The 17,156-nt window shown below is 40.1% G+C and overlaps 6 protein-coding genes across 7 annotated transcripts; 3 read left to right on the top strand and 3 right to left on the bottom strand.

The window, feature by feature from the left end:
• Positions 1-849: 849 nt before the first annotated feature.
• Positions 850-2,324, top strand: LOC126794131 (bZIP transcription factor 27). The gene is made up of 3 exons (XM_050520796.1): positions 850-1,753; positions 1,865-1,941; positions 2,035-2,324. The coding sequence occupies exons 1-3, from the start codon at positions 1,063-1,065 to the stop codon at positions 2,104-2,106; spliced, it is 840 nt and encodes a 279-aa protein (XP_050376753.1). The 5' UTR covers positions 850-1,062; the 3' UTR covers positions 2,107-2,324.
• Positions 2,325-4,287: 1,963 nt separating this feature from the next.
• Positions 4,288-8,911, bottom strand: LOC126799807 (la-related protein 1C-like). The gene is made up of 6 exons (XM_050527069.1): positions 8,190-8,911; positions 7,201-7,720; positions 6,981-7,125; positions 6,776-6,866; positions 5,449-5,520; positions 4,288-5,306 (listed from the first exon to the last, which is right to left on the bottom strand). Exons 1-6 carry the CDS (start codon positions 8,676-8,678, stop codon positions 5,088-5,090), a joined length of 1,536 nt encoding a protein of 511 aa, XP_050383026.1. The 5' UTR covers positions 8,679-8,911; the 3' UTR covers positions 4,288-5,087.
• A 1,615-nt stretch (positions 8,912-10,526) lies between these two features.
• On the top strand, positions 10,527-11,670 carry LOC126799818 (aquaporin PIP2-7-like). The gene is made up of 4 exons (XM_050527078.1): positions 10,527-10,824; positions 10,916-11,211; positions 11,290-11,430; positions 11,554-11,670. Exons 1-4 carry the CDS (start codon positions 10,527-10,529, stop codon positions 11,668-11,670), a joined length of 852 nt encoding a protein of 283 aa, XP_050383035.1.
• A 330-nt stretch (positions 11,671-12,000) lies between these two features.
• Positions 12,001-13,653, bottom strand: LOC126799829 (uncharacterized). Its single transcript, XM_050527088.1, has 4 exons — positions 13,283-13,653; positions 13,141-13,198; positions 12,915-12,992; positions 12,001-12,347 (listed from the first exon to the last, which is right to left on the bottom strand). The coding sequence occupies exons 1-4, from the start codon at positions 13,589-13,591 to the stop codon at positions 12,151-12,153; spliced, it is 642 nt and encodes a 213-aa protein (XP_050383045.1). The 5' UTR covers positions 13,592-13,653; the 3' UTR covers positions 12,001-12,150.
• Positions 13,654-13,810: 157 nt separating this feature from the next.
• Positions 13,811-15,386, top strand: LOC126797045 (uncharacterized). 2 transcript variants are annotated; one of them, XM_050523808.1, is made up of 7 exons: positions 13,811-13,918; positions 14,033-14,137; positions 14,245-14,331; positions 14,551-14,601; positions 14,679-14,772; positions 14,857-14,941; positions 15,036-15,386. In XM_050523808.1, the coding sequence occupies exons 1-7, from the start codon at positions 13,826-13,828 to the stop codon at positions 15,187-15,189; spliced, it is 669 nt and encodes a 222-aa protein (XP_050379765.1). In that variant the 5' UTR covers positions 13,811-13,825; the 3' UTR covers positions 15,190-15,386. The 2 variants fall into 2 exon arrangements, with proteins under 2 accessions (XP_050379765.1, XP_050379714.1); XM_050523757.1 differs by having other exon boundaries at positions 13,820-13,918; positions 15,016-15,143.
• Positions 15,387-15,407: 21 nt separating this feature from the next.
• On the bottom strand, positions 15,408-17,026 carry LOC126794944 (peroxidase 64; the record flags this gene model as incomplete). The annotated part of the gene is made up of 4 exons (XM_050521742.1): positions 15,408-16,025; positions 16,119-16,281; positions 16,440-16,628; positions 16,712-17,026. Coding segments are annotated over 4 exons (1,062 nt in total), but the record flags the coding sequence as incomplete, so codon positions are not given.
• Between the last annotated feature and the right edge of the window lie 130 nt (positions 17,027-17,156).

Raw genomic sequence — 17,156 nt, 5'->3', positions numbered from 1 at the left:
TTTGTCAATTAAAATAAATTTAAAAATATATTATTGTAAAATTAAATTATATAATAAAAAGGATAAAAAAGTAAAAAAAAATCAAAATATATAAAAAAGAAACATTTCAAGTAACTCCTCCCTCCGTGCATAATTTCCAGATCATAAGTTAGCCGGGTAGTTATCCTTCATATACATTTAACTTCTCTTTACAGTTAAATTTCTATAAAAAAATAAAAAATGTTTTCTGCTCACAGCGTATTTGGGGTGACGCCAGATATTTATAATGACATGCAATACACAATCATTATCCAGTGGCAACTCAGAAATAAAAACAAACGGGTGAAAACAAATATCCCGTCAACATGACCCAGAGTGACCCAGTCCATAACCCCTGACGATACGGGTGTGAAGTCTAAATATTTATAATGGGATTCATCATTAGTGTTAGATCATCACCACGGTGGCCAACCGTTGTGTTTGCTGGGGCAAAGCTTGACAAAAAGGTTGCAATTAATGAGCTGTTTGGTAAGAACTACTTGGTGGCCCGTACGTACAGTTTGGTTGTGGAATTAAGGCCAACACTTCTTTGTTGATAAATCCTATTTGTTTCGTTCCGGGAATCCGAATATTGGACAAGATAAAATTGTTTTCTTCAATACGTACCTAAGTAAAGAGAAGAGCTAGCTACACATTCCAGCTTCAATAGTGAATTACAAGAATTGTAATGTAGTTTTATATATTATATACATGGTTCACATTTATAGTAAAAATTGCCCCTTACATTTGCGATTGGATCATTCGAAAAGCTTGAAGTCTATCCTCAATGCTAATAGACTCATATGGGCTCAGCACATCCCAATTAACAGTGTCACTTTTACTCTTCACAGTAAAACCCTAACTCATGAATATAAATGGTTTTATAACACCACTACATCAGTAGAGAGGACTCGAGGGTGGAGAGAATACACAAAATTTTGCTATAAATGGCAATGGCTCTAAATAGATAGTTCCAAATCTTACTCCCCTTCTCGCTACCCAAAACTGTCCTTGTTCTATTTATAACCTCCTTCAGAATCAATTATGTCCTCAACTGGTAGTGAAGAAACCCACTACAACTCATCTTCCTGGTCTCCCCCGAACATAGCCTCCCCATCTCCATTCTCGCAGCAGGCAACCCCAAGAAGAACCATGGAGGAGGTCTGGAAGGACATCAACCTCGCCTCGCTTTCGGACTCCAGCAACACACTCAACAACAATCCCAACTTCAGAAACATGACCCTCCAAGACTTTCTCGCAAGGCCCTTTGGCAATGCAGTCCCTCCCGGATCCGATCAGCACCAGCACCAGCACCAGCACCAGCACCAGCACCACCACATCACTCACAACTCTCATCCTCCTCCTTCACCTCCACCTCCACCCCCAGCTCAAGCTGTGATGCAGAGTCCGGCCACTGTTCTGAGCTTGAATCATTTGGAGTCGGACCAGTTTCAGCTCTTCTGTATTGAGAATCTTAATTCTAGGCCTATTATTGACATCAACCACCCCAACATTAGTACTGTATCTGATAATTCTTTCAGTGGTGCTTACCCGTTTGAGGGTCTCGGAAACCAATCTTCTCCTTCTTCTGGGTTGGTTGTGCCATCGGGTTTTGGGGTTGGGAAGAGGACTTTACCCGAATCTGACCACAGCAACTTCGGAGGAGGAGATCGGAGACACAAACGGATGATCAAGAACAGAGAATCTGCTGCAAGATCCAGAGCAAGGAAGCAGGAATAATAGCTTACCCTATAATTCTCCAAGTACCATATCCATTAATTGTGTGAAGCTTTTTTTCGCTTTTTTTCTGAAACTCTTCGCTTTTTTCTTCTTTTTTGGGTTCAGGCTTACACGAATGAGCTGGAGCTTGAGGTTGAGCAGTTAATGGAAGAGAACGCGAGGCTGAGAAGACAGCAAGAACAGGTAGGACAGCAACTTGCTTCTAGTCATTGCTACAATTTTCGTTCTTTTTGGATTCCTTTTCCTTTATTGTGTTATTGTGTTTGGGTGATGCAGTTAACTACTGCAGCAGCTTCTCAACTCCCCAAAAAGCCTAGTCTGCAGCGATCAACAACAGCACCATTCTGAGGAGCTCGGTGAATTTGATACCCTCTTTTTCCCCGCCAGATGTCTCTTTCGACTTGGATATGTTTCTAGTATTTTGTGGGTAATTAGGGTAAAGACTAGTACGTAGTACTACAACCTTTCTACATGTAGAAGTTTTCTGGTAGCCAAGCTATCTAGATATATGGCAATGGAGAGTGCCACATTTACCTTAGTCGATCGGTAGAGTTTTTATACTAGTGATGTCGCGGGCAGTCCAGCAGTATATATGTTGGGTGCTTTTTCTTCGTATGAAAATCTACCAATTTCCCAACTTATTATGGTACGTGGGTCTTCGGTGTGTGTTTTGTTTTCCATATCATCCTTGCTTCGCTTTCAGACATCACGATTTTGTCACTTCATACTCGTTCTCCAAACCTCAGAATTTTACTGAGACCAATGACCATATCAGTTGACGGTGGAGCACACTAGTGGTTCATATAAATTGACCGTCGAGACTCTTTGTGTCACTATATGATGGCATTTTCTTAATGGTAGTTGGGTAACTTGTCACTTGTCACTTGGTTCACTATGAACCAATCGGAGGTGATTTATAAGGAGAAAGCATAATAGTGTCGGGGGCTAATGCTTACTAATCAGCTAGTTTCTATCATCCCTCTATCATCTCCTCTCTACTTTCAAGAAGAGGACCAGCACACATGAACGTCACTGACTGGGATCCTCTCCTCATAATTATCTCCTAATATGCCTAATAAGATGATCTGGCCCGTTCAATCTCCTACTACTCTAACTCAAACGCTAATTTCTAACTCCCCCGATGAAATTACCCTCCTATTTCCTTCTCCCTTCTGTTCCCAAACCGACAACTCTTCCCAGACTTGCTCAGAGCATTATCCTTAAGTATCTTCATAAACCAAAATCAGAGGGATAACATGTGTATCTTGAGCTCTCCAGTTGACTGCAATCCCAAACACAAAACCCACCAAGACACTGAAACAAAGTAAAGCATTCAGCAAAAACACTATGGGTAATGGGTTTGAGTTGAGAGTTGATGTACAAGAACAAGTTAATTAAGTATAAAAGGTCGGACCCAGAAGAGTATTGATATGCTAAACAATGGATTTAGTTCGCAAATGAAGGTTTAACTTAACTTTCATATATATTGGTAATTAGACACAAAAGAATTGACCCCTCATCCCCACATTACCACTTCAACGTGATGTCCTCCATACTAATCACCAGAGCATATGTATTAGGGTGGACTTGAAGTAGATTCTTAACAAGTTCAATTGAGATCAAACCAACACTATATCGCATGCCTCCTAGGTTGTAAATAATTTGGAACTTGCAGCTTTCTTTCGGACAGACAACATTCTTTACTCCGGCAAGCTCGCTAGCTAGAGAGAGATGGCACAAGCCGCCGGAGCCGGCGGTCGGGAAGAGGACCAGACATCTGATTTGCTCCATTTTCTTCGATTTGGGGACGGAAGAGAGAGAAAGAGATGAAACGAGAATTAGATGAGAGAAAACAAGAAAAAGACTTTTTACTTTCTCAACTATTTGACCGCGGTTTAAGAATGAGCTTCGAATAGCGAAGTATAAACACTCTTATTTGATCAAAAGAGACTTCACTGATAATAAAATGGTTAACATCGATTTGTGAATCAACAAATCTATGAGCGTGATGACTCAACTAGACTTCTTCATACCTGATCTCCATAAAAAAATCTTTATATTTGCTAGTTTGGGACATTTTTAAATTTGCATTGTTAAAAAGTTGGTCAGGAATCTGGGCATTGTAATTTGGATGTACAAACTTCACTGATTACTATTGACTGAGTACTTCAATTTTGAAATATCAGACATTAACCCAACTAATACTTAGAGCCCCAGCTAGCGACGAGTGCTGATCTCGTATCCTACATAATTATATAGTGGAGGGTGTGGAAGGCTTGGAGTCAGCTTCGCCCTTGACATCAAGTTAGAAGGTCCAGTGAGCCAACGGCGACGATTGGTTATTGAACTGGTGATCACGATTAGCTGGAACGAGACCAGCAACATCGCAGTTCATTTTGGTCTAAATTCTGCAACGCCAATACCTATAATCTTGTTGATATCCATATCTTGCACTAAAATGAGCTGTAAAAAATCTATTTTTTTTCCTTGTTGACACATTAAGCAATTGAACTTCAGAAAGCATCAGGCCTGAGAATACGATAATACCATCTACAATTGATAAAAATTCACAATAAAAGCTTAATTTGGTCTGACATAAGGTGCAATACCAGCCACCCGCATCCAAGTCTGATATACGGGAACCGTTTATGCAGTGAAATCCCCAAATAGTGAAGATGATAGTAGTATACATGCGTACCGATATAATTCCAATGGAAGGAAAGATGATAATCAGGCCATCTGTGAAAGCCGACCTTCTGTAGCACAAGGGCCACCCATCGCCTCAGTTTGCAGAGAGCCAGCAAACACCGGCACACATACCCCCACCCTTCACGCACAAAGTAACATTCTCCTCCTCAAATTGGAAGTTGTCTGACCCCAAAGACTGTAAAAACCAGCTGAGGGGCAGCAGTATGGGGAAGAAGACAGCAAAATTTCCCAGAACAAAAGCACCAACCAAGCCACCATAACGTTTAAATCTAATGAAAATGAAAACCACCCCAAAAATAGTACAGAAATCCCAATAAACTCATGCTTATAGCTTGAATCATCAACCTTCAGCACGAGGCTTTGTTTCTGTCCCTAGATAATTCTCTTCCCCACTTTTAATTTTTTCTTTCTATGTGCCAGGCAAGAAAGCAAGTTTCATCATGCCATGGCATGACTACTATTTTCAAAAAGGAAAAAAGATTAAAAAAAATATTCACCATTCTCGTCTTTCAAACACCTTCCTTTCGCAACAGTTCATTTTTAGTGTGTGCCCTCTTGCACATCCCCTTGACTCTAATTTCTCGCTGAAATGGGGCGAACTGAACCACCTGAACAGTGAATTATTGGCCTGCTCCATCACCAGAGGACAGCTGTTGCTGGCTACTGTTCTGAAAGTTGTTGCTGTTAGCAGTCTTCTCATCAAGTGAAATACTTTGGATATGAGCTGATAGAATATCATTTCCGGGTTTACCAAGGGTCTGAGAGCTTGACACTGCAGGAGGCTGAGCAGCTGGCATTACCCATTTCATCCAATCATTGCGCCTCCTTATTTTATCACCCTAAACCATACCACAAGCTTCCAATGTTACCAGCACGCTATAGAACTAAAATCATTCAAATCTTTTCTAAAAAACATCAGAATAACTCAACACTTAATTGCATTATTGAATCAAACCTATAAATTACTCATCAGAAAACTACCTGTACTTCTACCACAGTTGACATTCTCAGAGCATCCAGTATAATCTGGATATTGTCTGTCAAGTTCATAACCTGAAAAAGAAGCAGGTAAATAGAATGACTTTGCTTGGTTGCTGGAAGAAAAACTAGAACAAACACATAACAAGCACAAGAGTTGACATTCTCACTGCTTCCCTCAATTCTGATGCAATAATCATTTAATTGGATGATATATGGAGTATCAAATTTATCTTCATGAATTCTGCCAGATCACATCTTTATAAAAATATCTCTCATACATCTGGGTAAGTACCAAGACTATACTACAGAAGGCGTTTACCAAATGGACAGGAAGTATACCAGACCTCTAGGGTTGGATTCCATCTATTCACCATATTGGTACAAACAAGACCACAAAGAAGAAACCCAAAATGCTTAAAAGCTAGCCATAAGTCAGTAATTATCCTGTAGAGCATGCCACCCTTTCCCGTTTAAACCGGCTAACATAGCTGTTTGACGACTTAATTCCCTTGATTAAATTTATTTATAATCCCCAGTGATCTAATGTTAATAACTATCTAACAGGCTTTTGTATAGGGAGTAAGGTATGAAAAGTTGACTCTTTTGACTAGCTTTATTAGTTATCTATACATTCATAGCATAAATTCATAATTCAAGTACTGCTGATAGTAGGATTAATGTCACCTTTACGAGAAATACAATAGACAAACTAATTAAAACTTAAAAAAGAAATTATTTGCAGCAATATAAAGAAAATACTTTGGCATATGCAGTGGAACTTCAAGTAAATGTATCTAATATACATGTGTATACCACTAATATAAACTCGTCAGGAAAGGACCATATGTCCTACAACTTCATTATCAATTTGATAGCAAGCCTCCAGCAAAAACAAAAAAGATTTTACTGAGCCAAAAGGAACTAAAATATTTTACATAAAAGGGCCACATGTAACAAGGTGTTAGGACCCTTTACTAGTAATTACTAAGGTCAGTTAGACAAAACCTACTTAAATTATCAAAAAAAGGGTACAAGATGATGCATAAAGCATAGATTACCCTAAATATGTGACATTTGGATCATTATTAAACTCAAGTAAATTCTGCAGGGAGCATCCATATGCATAAGTAAAGACTAATTAGAATAGGCTACAAATAATTTCCCTAGAACATTTTCATCCTTTTATCTGTTTTGAATTCCTTTGTGAACATGACTTAGGACTGCAATAGCTGAAAATTACACACAGATAATTATATAACCGGCCGACAGGATACAAAATTCATTAGAGGAGCTAACTTCAAGAAAGAATACTAAAGAAAAAACTCACTTTGTTGAAGCCTGCTATTAATTTAATACGAACCCATCCCTGATCATCCATGTTTTGCCGCAAGAAAGTATCTTTAATTAAATTCTCATTACTGCAATATATGAGTGTACAGTGCAAGAGCAGTTACTGTTACCAATCAAGGGATTTACAAGTAAAGCTGATCATCATAAACGTTATACTAAAGAGCAAAAAGAAAAAGAAATACCTGAAATAATAATCTATCTGATTAATAATCTTAGTATGCAGCTGAAGATCTGGACCAGCAAAAATCAGGGGAGGCCGTGGTGGTGCCATAAAAGGTACTAGTGGATCCTGTCCCGGATGAATGTACAGTAGTGGCCCTTGAATATCTAAAACGTATCAAAATGTCATAAACACACAATTAAAGGCTCCCGGGTTAAATTTAGATATGAAGTAGTACTTACCAAACCCTAAGTGACCAGGGTAAGGTCTTATAGGCTGGGGGATAAACGCAGGGGCATGTGGGGGTGCCGGTGCTTGGTGAGTTGGCCTGATTCCCCTAGGGGCAACTCTCTGAGGATGCATGTGATTGTCTCTATTGGTAAAATTTCGATGATTGTTCCAATCTTGACTTCCACGGTCCTGATGCCTGCTGCCATAGTTGTGATGGTGAGTACCATCTCCACGAGGATGTGGACCACCATTTCGGTTCCTGAAGGAGTTACGCTGTTGTGGATGATCATTGCTGCTCTGAGTTTGTGAACCAAATGCACTCCTACGGTTATGTTCCTTCGGTGAAGGGTTATTTGCAGTCACTTCAACACCTTGACCAGTTGACGTTAGATGCTGGGGCACACCACCATTAGCGGATGCACTTGGATTATTTCTTTGTTTCATCGATCTCTGGCGAGTAGGTCCACTGTGGGTTGGAGTCGAAGAAGAACTCACTTGTTTTGGTGATGAGATAGTTGCTGTTGCAGCCCCCTAGCATGCATATCCAGTGATATATAAATGTAGATATGAATATATAAAAAACCATGGTAAGAAACATGCTTACAGCACAAAATCTAAATACAATGCACCTCCAACTACTATGCTAAACTAATGGAGAGTGAGACTATGCAACAACTGTACAGAACAACACACTTGATCACTTTTTATTAACTTTTTAACTATAGTCCCAACCAATTAATACCACATATTCCATGTCTTCTTCCACTTCCCTCACTTTCTCAATGCATAAGAATGTCACCTAATTATATATTTAATCATCAAGTAATTTTCACAGCAAACAACAATGTCATGTCAATCAGACAGACTAGAGTAATAAAGATGCATTACCAACAACTCAAACAAAACACGAAAAGCATTAAACTTGAATCAACATCTGTTCTTAAATCCTGAATATATTAGCAACCAAACAATACCAGAAGCATCAAGGCAAGGAAGAAACCTGCGGGACCGAGATGGACAAAGGCGAATCCGAAGCAGCTTTCAATGATTCAGTAGACGATTTCGTCGAAGAAGCCCGAGCGTCGGACAAAGCAGGCCACGAAACAGCTCCCATTACCGGCCCAACCTCAATAGCTCCATTCGACGGCTTGTTCCAAGCAGGCTTCTTACCTGCATTGCCGTTGGGCCCACTCCCATTCTCCGAGCCCTCGCCCACTGACTCATCCACCAGTGTCGGCGACGATGAATTCGACTGTGAAGAAGACGACGAAAAAGAACCAGCCGCCGCCGCTGCGGCAGCTAGTTCAGTCGATGAAGGCGAGGAAGGAGCGGCCGTGGTGATCGCCTCAGATTCTCCCCGAACAATATGCGTCCACGGCGCCGCCTTCGCAACCCGGCGCGACTGCGGGCTGCTCACACTAACACTCTCGCCGGCGGTAACCGGAGCCGTTTCGGGGTTATTCTTGTTGCCGGGATTAATCGCCGCCATAGTGAGACCAATTAGTTAGAAGTTTCAGATACAGGTAGAGTCGACGAGTTTTGATCGGCGAAGCGATGAGGAGGGCAAAACGGGGAGAGAGGGATCAAAATTTCGGGGCTGAGTTAGATAGAACGGAGAGCTGATTATGGATTAGAGCAATGTATAAGAAAATTAGGGTTTCCAAAGATTGGGGGGGCGATCGGATCGCAGATGGAAGAAGAAGACAGAGCTCCGATGAGAAGAAGAGAAGCGCAGGGCTCTCTGAATTTTCTCTCTCTCTTAATTTCGTGTGTTTTTGTTTCTTCTTAGGGAAATTGCTAAGATGCGCAGGTTTTTATTGGTAACGAGATTACGTAAATACCCCTGGGGGACTGTTTTGGGGTGTTTTAGGTCATCCACACTCTGCACCTGAAGATGCGAGAGAGCCGAAGTACAACAACAATGGTGCTTATTGCGTTTTGGGTTTGGATTCGGATTGGACCGATTCGAGATATTTATGCTGTGATTTTTGTTGTTACTTTTTTACCTTTTTACTGAGCCCCTCTCTGGCTTTGGTTAAGAGTTCCACGTGGAACGGAGGAGTGTTGTCCAATGGGGAAGCTCCATCTCGTTTCAAGTAGTATGCAGTAAAAGGACTAAAATCATTAGATTAGGTGTTTGGATGCCTTCAAAGAAAGTGTAATTTCTCACACAATCTAGAGTGCCATATCCTTCTTCAAGATCTTGCTAGATTGGTCTGGTCTTCTACTTTGTTTTGGTTATATATATATATATATATATATATTTGGGTTGAGGGAGAAGAAAATTCAGCTTCAGAAATAATAAGGAGATGATTTGAATTGAATAGTGAGCATTTTTATTGAATGTATTGATCCTCTTTTAGTTTTCGTTAAGTTTACGTTTATCTTGAAAGTGTTGATCTTCTTTTATTTTTTTAATGAATATCTTGATAGCGTTTTATTTTTTTAATTAAGAAATGATAATAAAAAAATAAGGATAGATGCTATGTTACTTATTGATGCATAAAATGTGATAAAATGTATGAAGCTTTGTAAGCGTTGATCTTCCGCTTTTTGTCAACTTCATGTTACCGTGCATAAAATGTACGAAAGTTCACATGTCTATAATCTTTTAGAAAAGAAGCTAAAGAATATTATTTCCAACATATTATGAAGTTTGAGACATGTGAACTCATTCACATTATATCTTCACCATCACTCGGTGATGAAGTTGAACTACTTCAAGTTCACTGGCTACTCCCAGGCAATTATTCAATGTTTGACAAATTAAGTTGTCAGTTTAGTTATAATTATTGAGTTAGAAAGAAAATCCAGACCGGATCATTTATTGATCGATTTGAACCATTTGAGATTTTGAATTGCAGTAATGAGGCTATGCAAAATCAAAATGGTTTGTGCATTATTACAAATTTAACCGTCAGAGCAACTCACTGTTTTTCTTTTTTGGCTTGGATCGATCGAGCATAGAAATAAACCCCATAATTCAACAAGCAACAACAGTTCTCGAATCTGGATCTGTGCAAAATAGAAGGTCCATGCGATTTCCTGACCGGATTCGTATTCATATAGCATAGATGGAAAATTTGACAGCAGGGACTAGCTAGTCAAGTGAATAATTTTGGTAATCCTCACAGTACTTGGCTAATATATAAGCATCCAACGAATATATGCGTAAACAACGAAAATATCAAGCCACTACGCAATTGCGTAGTTTCTAATCAACATGCAATGAATTACATACGTTATGACCCATATATAACTATACACTGCTAAAAAGAAACCACTACGTGCTCATTCCTCGTACCTACAAAAGAGAAGAGGATCAAAGAAGAAGAAGATGTCGAAGGAAGTGAGTGAAGATGGTTTACAGGTTCATGTAGAGCAGCAGCATGAAAAGGACTACGTAGAGCCACCACCGGTTCCTCTACTGGAGCTGGGAGAGCTTCAACGCTGGTCCTTTTACAGAGCCGTGATAGCCGAGTTTGTAGCCACTCTTCTCTTCCTCTATGTCACGGTTGCCACCGTCATCGGACACAAGAAGGAAGCACAGTGCGATGGTGTTGGTCTTCTTGGCATCGCCTGGTCCTTCGGTGGCATGATCTTCGTGCTAGTTTACTCTACTGCTGGAATCTCAGGTAGATATTTACTTACCACACAATCTGACATGTTATGTTATTAAAGCGTCGTGACACATTAGATATTTGATGGGAGAACGTTATGCTGCAGGTGGTCACATCAACCCGGCGGTGACATTCGGGTTGTTGGCTGCGAGGAGGGTGTCGCTGCTCCGAGCAGTAGCTTACATGGTTGCGCAATGCTTGGGAGGTATATGCGGTGTGGCGTTAGTGAAAGCTTTGATGAAGCATTACTACCTCACGCATGGGGGTGGCGCCAACTCGGTTGCTCCTCATTATTCCAAAGGCGCTGCTTTGGGAGCTGAAATAGTCGGCACTTTTCTTCTGGTGCACACTGTCTTCTCTGCCACAGATGCTAAGAGGAGCGCACGCGACTCCCATGTGCCTGTGAGTAGCCTTAGCTTTCTGAACCATTACTTCCAGAAACAGAAAAGTGTACGGATTTAACATGTTGCTTTGGTTCAGGTACTGGCTCCATTGCCAATAGGGTTTGCTGTGTTTATGGTTCACCTGGCCACCATTCCTATTACTGGGACTGGGATCAACCCTGCTAGGAGCTTTGCTGCTGCCGTGGTCTACAACAATGACAAAGTCTGGGACGACCAGGTAGGCATACTATTATTCTCGACCAAATCCCGATCACTAATAACTACGAATGAAATGGTTAACTTATATGTTAGAACAACCCATCTCAATGGAAATGTGACGAGTTTTAATGGCGGTGTGCAGTGGATATTCTGGGTCGGACCATTACTTGGAGCTCTGATGGCAGCAGCTTATAATCAGTATGTACTGAAAGCATCAGCATGTAAAGCCTTCAGATCGTTCCACAGCACAACCAACTGAAGAGAAGACTCGTATGTTGTTCTGCAGATATTCCTTGTATATCTTGTCCAGATATACGACTTTACTAGAGATCTTTAAATTATTTGTACAAGTCTAAAGTCTGTGGGGTACTTGCGTTGCGCACACATGATAAAAGGCATTGCTATGAGCATGAGGGGCATTGTACACATCAGAACTCATGCCCATGATCATTAGTTTCAAAGGAGTAAACATGCTTCTCCCATGATTCAAGCACTTCAATTGACAATAAACAAAGCTTAATTCCTATCTTTGTATGTATGTTAAGGTAAATTGTTATCAAATAAACATTCCAAGTTTCCAATGAATGCATTGAACATCAATATTTCATCTTTTTCTGAATAGACAAGACTACGAAGTCAAATAAGTCAAAGAACCGGTCACAAGAAACTGGCATTTCTAAAAGTCATTCCTTGAGTTACACAATACATGTGAAATATCAAAGGAAAGAAGTGAGTACAGTTACAATGGCAAAAGTATGACAGGGCAAGGAATGAACTCAGCAAGCAGGTTTGCGTCCACATGCTTGGAATGAATAGCTTCCATGCTTAAGACAACTAAATCCAGATTCAGGTCATCAGCAACCTCTCCGATGATTGCTGTTGGCTTGCTGACTCCTTCGCCAAGTCGCTCTAACAGCTTAAATTCTTGGAATCCACCTATCGTTAGTCAAATGAAGGGTTAAAAAAACAAAATTGATCCAAACACACAATCACTGAGTAGATAAACTCTCATACAAGGAGAACAGTAATAAAAGAAGATCGAAACTTTCTTTCATGCTGGTAAAACTTGTCCGCTCCTATAGAATTAACTTATGACACAGTAGTATATATCGGAGTCCTTTGATACGAGGCTCTCTTCCACTAAAGTCAATAGTTTTGGAAAAAAAGTAGGCAGAGTTTGATGCTCTAATAAATGTATTTGCAGTGCAACTTTAACCAAATTTTGCTGCTTCAACCCAGTTTTACTTGTACACAAACACCTTCAAGCTTCATATTTTGGTTAAAGGTGGACTATTATAAAGGACGTTATGGCCATATTTTGTCAATACACTGACTGCACTCTGTGCTACTTTTCATCACTATGTTCTAAATACCCTGAGGCAAAATGCATCATATTAAAACAATTGCCAAGAGAATATGCCTACATACTGTTTTTGTATGTTGATTCGTCCAATCCACATTATCAACCACAACACCCTTCATATCATGAGCTCGAGAACTAACCTTCAGAAAGATGCCAGCGGATGGTCGAAAGCTGCGTCTCATGCTCTGGAATCGACTCCTTCTCCTTCTCATCAATAACTGCAAATAACACAAAGTCCTATATTCCTATACACAGTGCATCAAGCAAGAACTTTGCAGAATGAAAATGGCTCTATCTAGTGCTTCATTTCCACAGCATATAAATAACAACGGTAAAAACACAGAGATAGCTCAGTAAATATCATACCCACAACAGTAATGTCAGCACCATACTTGTTCGCCAAAGCAGCAGAAGTAGCTATAGCCTATTCAAAATTACACCATATTTGCATCACTCGCAGTAAAATCACCTCGGTAAAAACTTAAAGTGAAAAATGAGAGTATATTACCTGTCTTGTTCCTTCAGAGAGATAGGGATTGCGATCGGTGATCGGCAAAAGCACATGCTTGAATTGACTGAAAGCCTCCGCGGCCAAGCTGGCCGGAGACTCCTGCGGCTCGGCCTGAGCCGCCGGAGAGTGGAAGTGACTGAGTTTACGTCCGATTCGGGAAGAGATTGAAAGGCTTCGAGGCTTGGAGGCGGAGAAGAAGAGTGAAGAGTGAGACTCGGAAGAAGAAGCAGACGGTTTCAGAATCGAAGTCTTCGGCTGCTTTGCGGCTTCGACGGGAACGGCAACGGAGTAGTGAGCGAGCGCCATTGGAGAATCGGCGAGAGAGCTTCCGAGTTCACTCAGTGAAGTAGAAGAAGAAGATTGGGGGTGGTTCGAGAAAGCGCAATGGAAAATGGAATTGAAATATTCTGCTATATACAAAACAACTTGGATTAAATTTATTGGGCCTAATTGGGCTTTCTTCACAATATGGGCCTTCACCGGCCCGTAATTGATAAATGCCTGCGTCTGGGGAAGAGGAAGACCAAACGGCGGTCGGATATGGAAGGCAGTGGATCGGAGATGACGACAGTGTCACGTCATCATTTCGGAGATGACCCGGAACAACCGGAGTTCTCCGTTTCTATAATCGAGGTCTGATTCTTTACTATACTCCCAGTAAAGTTTAAATTAATTTTTCTTTCCCTTTCGTAAGTTTAAGCTAAGAATCTATGAAAGTATTGATCTTTGTTGTGAATTTTGATTTAGAATATGAAAGAAGAGTACGGGCTGTTCGTGTGGCCTTGCAGTGTAGTTCTGGCGGAGTATGTTTGGCAGCAGAGGCTGCGGTTTGCCGGAGCCACTGTGGTTGAGGTAAATGTAGTTTTTACTGTGCTGTTTTTTATCCGGGTTTACTGTCTTGTTCTTGTTAATATTTACTGCTTTGGTGTGCTAACTGAGTTACTGGGTTCGTTCTCAAGCTTGGTGCTGGAACTTCCTTGCCGGGTTTGGTTGCCGCCAAAGTAGGTGCTGACGTCACTCTCACTGATGAATCCAGTAGACTGGAGGTATTGCTAATTTGTTATTTCAATCAAAGTGGTTTTTTTTTTTTTGAAATTGTTTTAAATTGTGGTTATTAGTTTGATGATTCCAATTGAGCCATGAAATTGATGTAGGATCTTCATTTTTCATACTAATTCTGATTTTGATGTCTAGTAACTTGCATACGCTTTGCTGTTGTTTTTGTTTGATTTTTTTTCCTTTAATATTGTTTTTGGTATCTGCAGGTGTTGAGCAACATGAGAAGTGTTATTGAACTTAACAAACTTCAGTGCAATGTGAGTTACACCGTAATAACTCAACTTGTTGTATTATCTATGTCTGAACAAGGGTTGTAAATTTCAAAATTTTCCAGGTAGTAGGATTGACATGGGGAGTTTGGGATGCATCTATATTCAATTTACACCCGAAATTTATTCTTGGAGCTGATGTATTGTATGATGCCAAAGGTATGTATCTTGTTATATTGTTTGCCTTTGGCTTTCGTATCATTTAAGTCATGCTGAAATCTGGGTGCTATTTGTGTTGATAAGCCTTCAATGACCTCTTTGCAACTGTGGCATATCTGCTCCAGAATTCACCAGGATCAGTCTTCATTACAACGTACCACAATCGAAGGTACTTTGCAATATTATTTTCACCTTCTTTGGGTATATTGATAATGGTCGACGTCTAAATATGATCAGTTTAAGATACTTGCGATAATGTGCAGTGGGCATCATCTTATTGAATTCTTGATGTTCAAATGGGGATTGAAGTGTGTGAAGCTTCTGGACGCGTTTTCATTTCTGCCATCATGCAAGTCATCCGGGCTTAGTGGAAATCTTCAATTGGCAGAAATTGTTCTAGAGAGTGAACAAAGCTGAGATAATGGCATTTGCATTTTGATACCTATGGTAATACAAGCACTCTGACTTGGACTCATGCTGCTTATGATTGTTGAAATTCTGCTGCAGCAAGTTCATTTTACTGTAATCATCATCATGTGATCATGTTTGTTAAGTGCGTGGCTTGTTGAACTAAATTTGGTTGACACAGAGTTAATGGCATGCATTCTCGGAAATTTGCTTTAGCACAAAAAATATAAACAAGACTTTGTTTCAAGCCAACTTTGTATTTATAAAAACATTCTTGCTGGTATAAAATTATTACAACAGTATTGAAACCACAGTACCACAGCAGACATACACTTTCTTTTCACGCACTCTCAAAATAACGAAAGGTAATTATGGAGAACCAGCCTATTTGACGGATTTTCTTCTGACTTGCACTTGACTACCATTACCAATAAACTAGGAGGCCTTTAATTAGTTTACTACTCTGCAGTCCTTCCTCACCTCTTGTCCACCTGTAATACTACTCATCTTAATCATAGAATGCACAAAAGCATCCAAGAAAGCTTGCTGTGAGTTAGCATACTTAGTAACCAACTGTTTAGTCTTTGGAAAATTAAGCAGAGCTTGGTCTGAAGAAAACAAGCTCTTCCCTTGGACGATCAACTTGAAGTATGTGTTATCAAAAGTTGTTGCTGAAGGATCCATTGTAGAACCAGCATTCTTCGGCCTATTCTTGATGGGACATGTATTCTTCAAGCTTGCTGCAAAGGATGACTGCAGCGTGGGGTCAACATCGTGTGTAGCATTGAAGTTGTGGATTCTGTTTTGGAAAGATGAGCAGTGGGAGAACCCTAGAGTGTGCCCTCCTGCAGATGTGTCAAAAGTTACTCTTCATTTCTTTGAGGAGCTAGAAACGTATGATATAAATAACTGCGGTTGGAATGGTGAAGTTAATTTACCTGAAAGAGCCACCAGGTCGTTCAAGGACAGGCCTCTTTGGGAGAAGCTCTGTTGTAGTTGTGAAATGTTGAAGGTTGGAGCTGGCAATTGTCTGGTTTCAGTTGCCAGTGATGTTCTTCCATCTTTTCTTCCTTTTGGCACTTTCCAGCTTGGGCCTCCAGACTGTAAGAACAATTTTACAATGAGAAAAGGGGCATGGAATTATTATCAAGGTAATTGTCTTTTACTTATTATTAAGATAACAGTAATATACTATTCTCTTGTTTTTATTTTTATCTTTTGAATTTATATACTATTCTTTTATGGGTTTGCTAACTTACTTGCACAACAGCATCTCTTGCTGCTAGAGCCAAGATATCAGCGCATGAGACCACACCAGGACATGAAGCCTCCACTTGTTTCTTTGCATTGTCAATGACATAAAATGCATGCAGAGAAATATTTGGTGGTCCGTCTTTCTCTGCTTTGTTGTTTCCTTTGGAATTTAACAACACAGATGCATCACATCCCTGAAAACACAAGGAAGAGTTTGAGATGATTTAATCTGTATATCTAAACTGTGAGAGTTATCTTGCAGGAAATATATGCATACCCTTATGAAGCAATCATGGAAATGCATCCGGAGTAGTGCAGCAGGTACAGTTTGATCGTTAGCTGTTGCCTTCTTGACAGCATTGGAAACGAGAAGCTCGACATTAGGACAGCTTTTGTCATAATAGTTCGAGCTCAGTGCATTGATCACCGGAGAAAATACTGAAAGGATGAGGATTGAGCTCAAGAATACAAGGTTAAGAGCCATTTTTAGGACTTCTTTAACTCTGTATTTTTGATTACTTGTGGGAAATAATGTTGGATTATAGGAGTATTTATAGATAGGAAGAGTGCAGCAGCTGACCAAAACACTAAATCATGAATATTATTGTGGCCCCAAATAGTGAATTAGTTAATAAAGATGTTATGTAGTAATAATTAAGGGATCTTCATCCTGCATATGAAGACAACTGAAATCACATCTGTGTTGCAACTTTTAAAAACCT

Source organism: Argentina anserina, chromosome 1 (genome assembly GCF_933775445.1).
Source record: "Argentina anserina chromosome 1, drPotAnse1.1, whole genome shotgun sequence".
In the NCBI taxonomy this organism is placed as follows: domain Eukaryota; kingdom Viridiplantae; phylum Streptophyta; class Magnoliopsida; order Rosales; family Rosaceae; genus Argentina; species Argentina anserina.
Note: the sequence above shows the minus strand (reverse complement) of the source record. Positions and strands in the feature narration are given on the sequence as shown.

Coding starts and splice junctions, on each gene's coding strand:
- LOC126794131 (XM_050520796.1), top strand. CDS start 1,063: ATGTCCTCAACTGGTAGTGAAGAAACCCACTACAACTCATCTTCCTGG. Junction 1,754..1,864: donor ATCCAGAGCAAGGAAGCAGG/AATAATAGCTTA, acceptor TTTGGGTTCAGG/CTTACACGAATGAGCTGGAG. Junction 1,942..2,034: donor TGAGAAGACAGCAAGAACAG/GTAGGACAGCAA, acceptor TGGGTGATGCAG/TTAACTACTGCAGCAGCTTC.
- LOC126799807 (XM_050527069.1), bottom strand. CDS start 8,678: ATGGCGGCGATTAATCCCGGCAACAAGAATAACCCCGAAACGGCTCCG. Junction 7,126..7,200: donor CCCTGGTCACTTAGGGTTTG/GTAAGTACTACT, acceptor GATACGTTTTAG/ATATTCAAGGGCCACTACTG. Junction 5,521..6,775: donor TAATAGCAGGCTTCAACAAA/GTGAGTTTTTTC, acceptor CTTCTTTTTCAG/GTTATGAACTTGACAGACAA.
- LOC126799818 (XM_050527078.1), top strand. CDS start 10,527: ATGTCGAAGGAAGTGAGTGAAGATGGTTTACAGGTTCATGTAGAGCAG. Junction 10,825..10,915: donor CTCTACTGCTGGAATCTCAG/GTAGATATTTAC, acceptor GTTATGCTGCAG/GTGGTCACATCAACCCGGCG. Junction 11,212..11,289: donor CACGCGACTCCCATGTGCCT/GTGAGTAGCCTT, acceptor GCTTTGGTTCAG/GTACTGGCTCCATTGCCAAT.
- LOC126799829 (XM_050527088.1), bottom strand. CDS start 13,591: ATGGCGCTCGCTCACTACTCCGTTGCCGTTCCCGTCGAAGCCGCAAAG. Junction 13,199..13,282: donor TCTCTGAAGGAACAAGACAG/GTAATATACTCT, acceptor AATTTTGAATAG/GCTATAGCTACTTCTGCTGC. Junction 12,348..12,914: donor CCGCTGGCATCTTTCTGAAG/GTTAGTTCTCGA, acceptor GACTAACGATAG/GTGGATTCCAAGAATTTAAG.
- LOC126797045 (XM_050523808.1), top strand. CDS start 13,826: ATGGAAGGCAGTGGATCGGAGATGACGACAGTGTCACGTCATCATTTC. Junction 13,919..14,032: donor TCTCCGTTTCTATAATCGAG/GTCTGATTCTTT, acceptor ATTTTGATTTAG/AATATGAAAGAAGAGTACGG. Junction 14,602..14,678: donor TTAACAAACTTCAGTGCAAT/GTGAGTTACACC, acceptor AAAATTTTCCAG/GTAGTAGGATTGACATGGGG.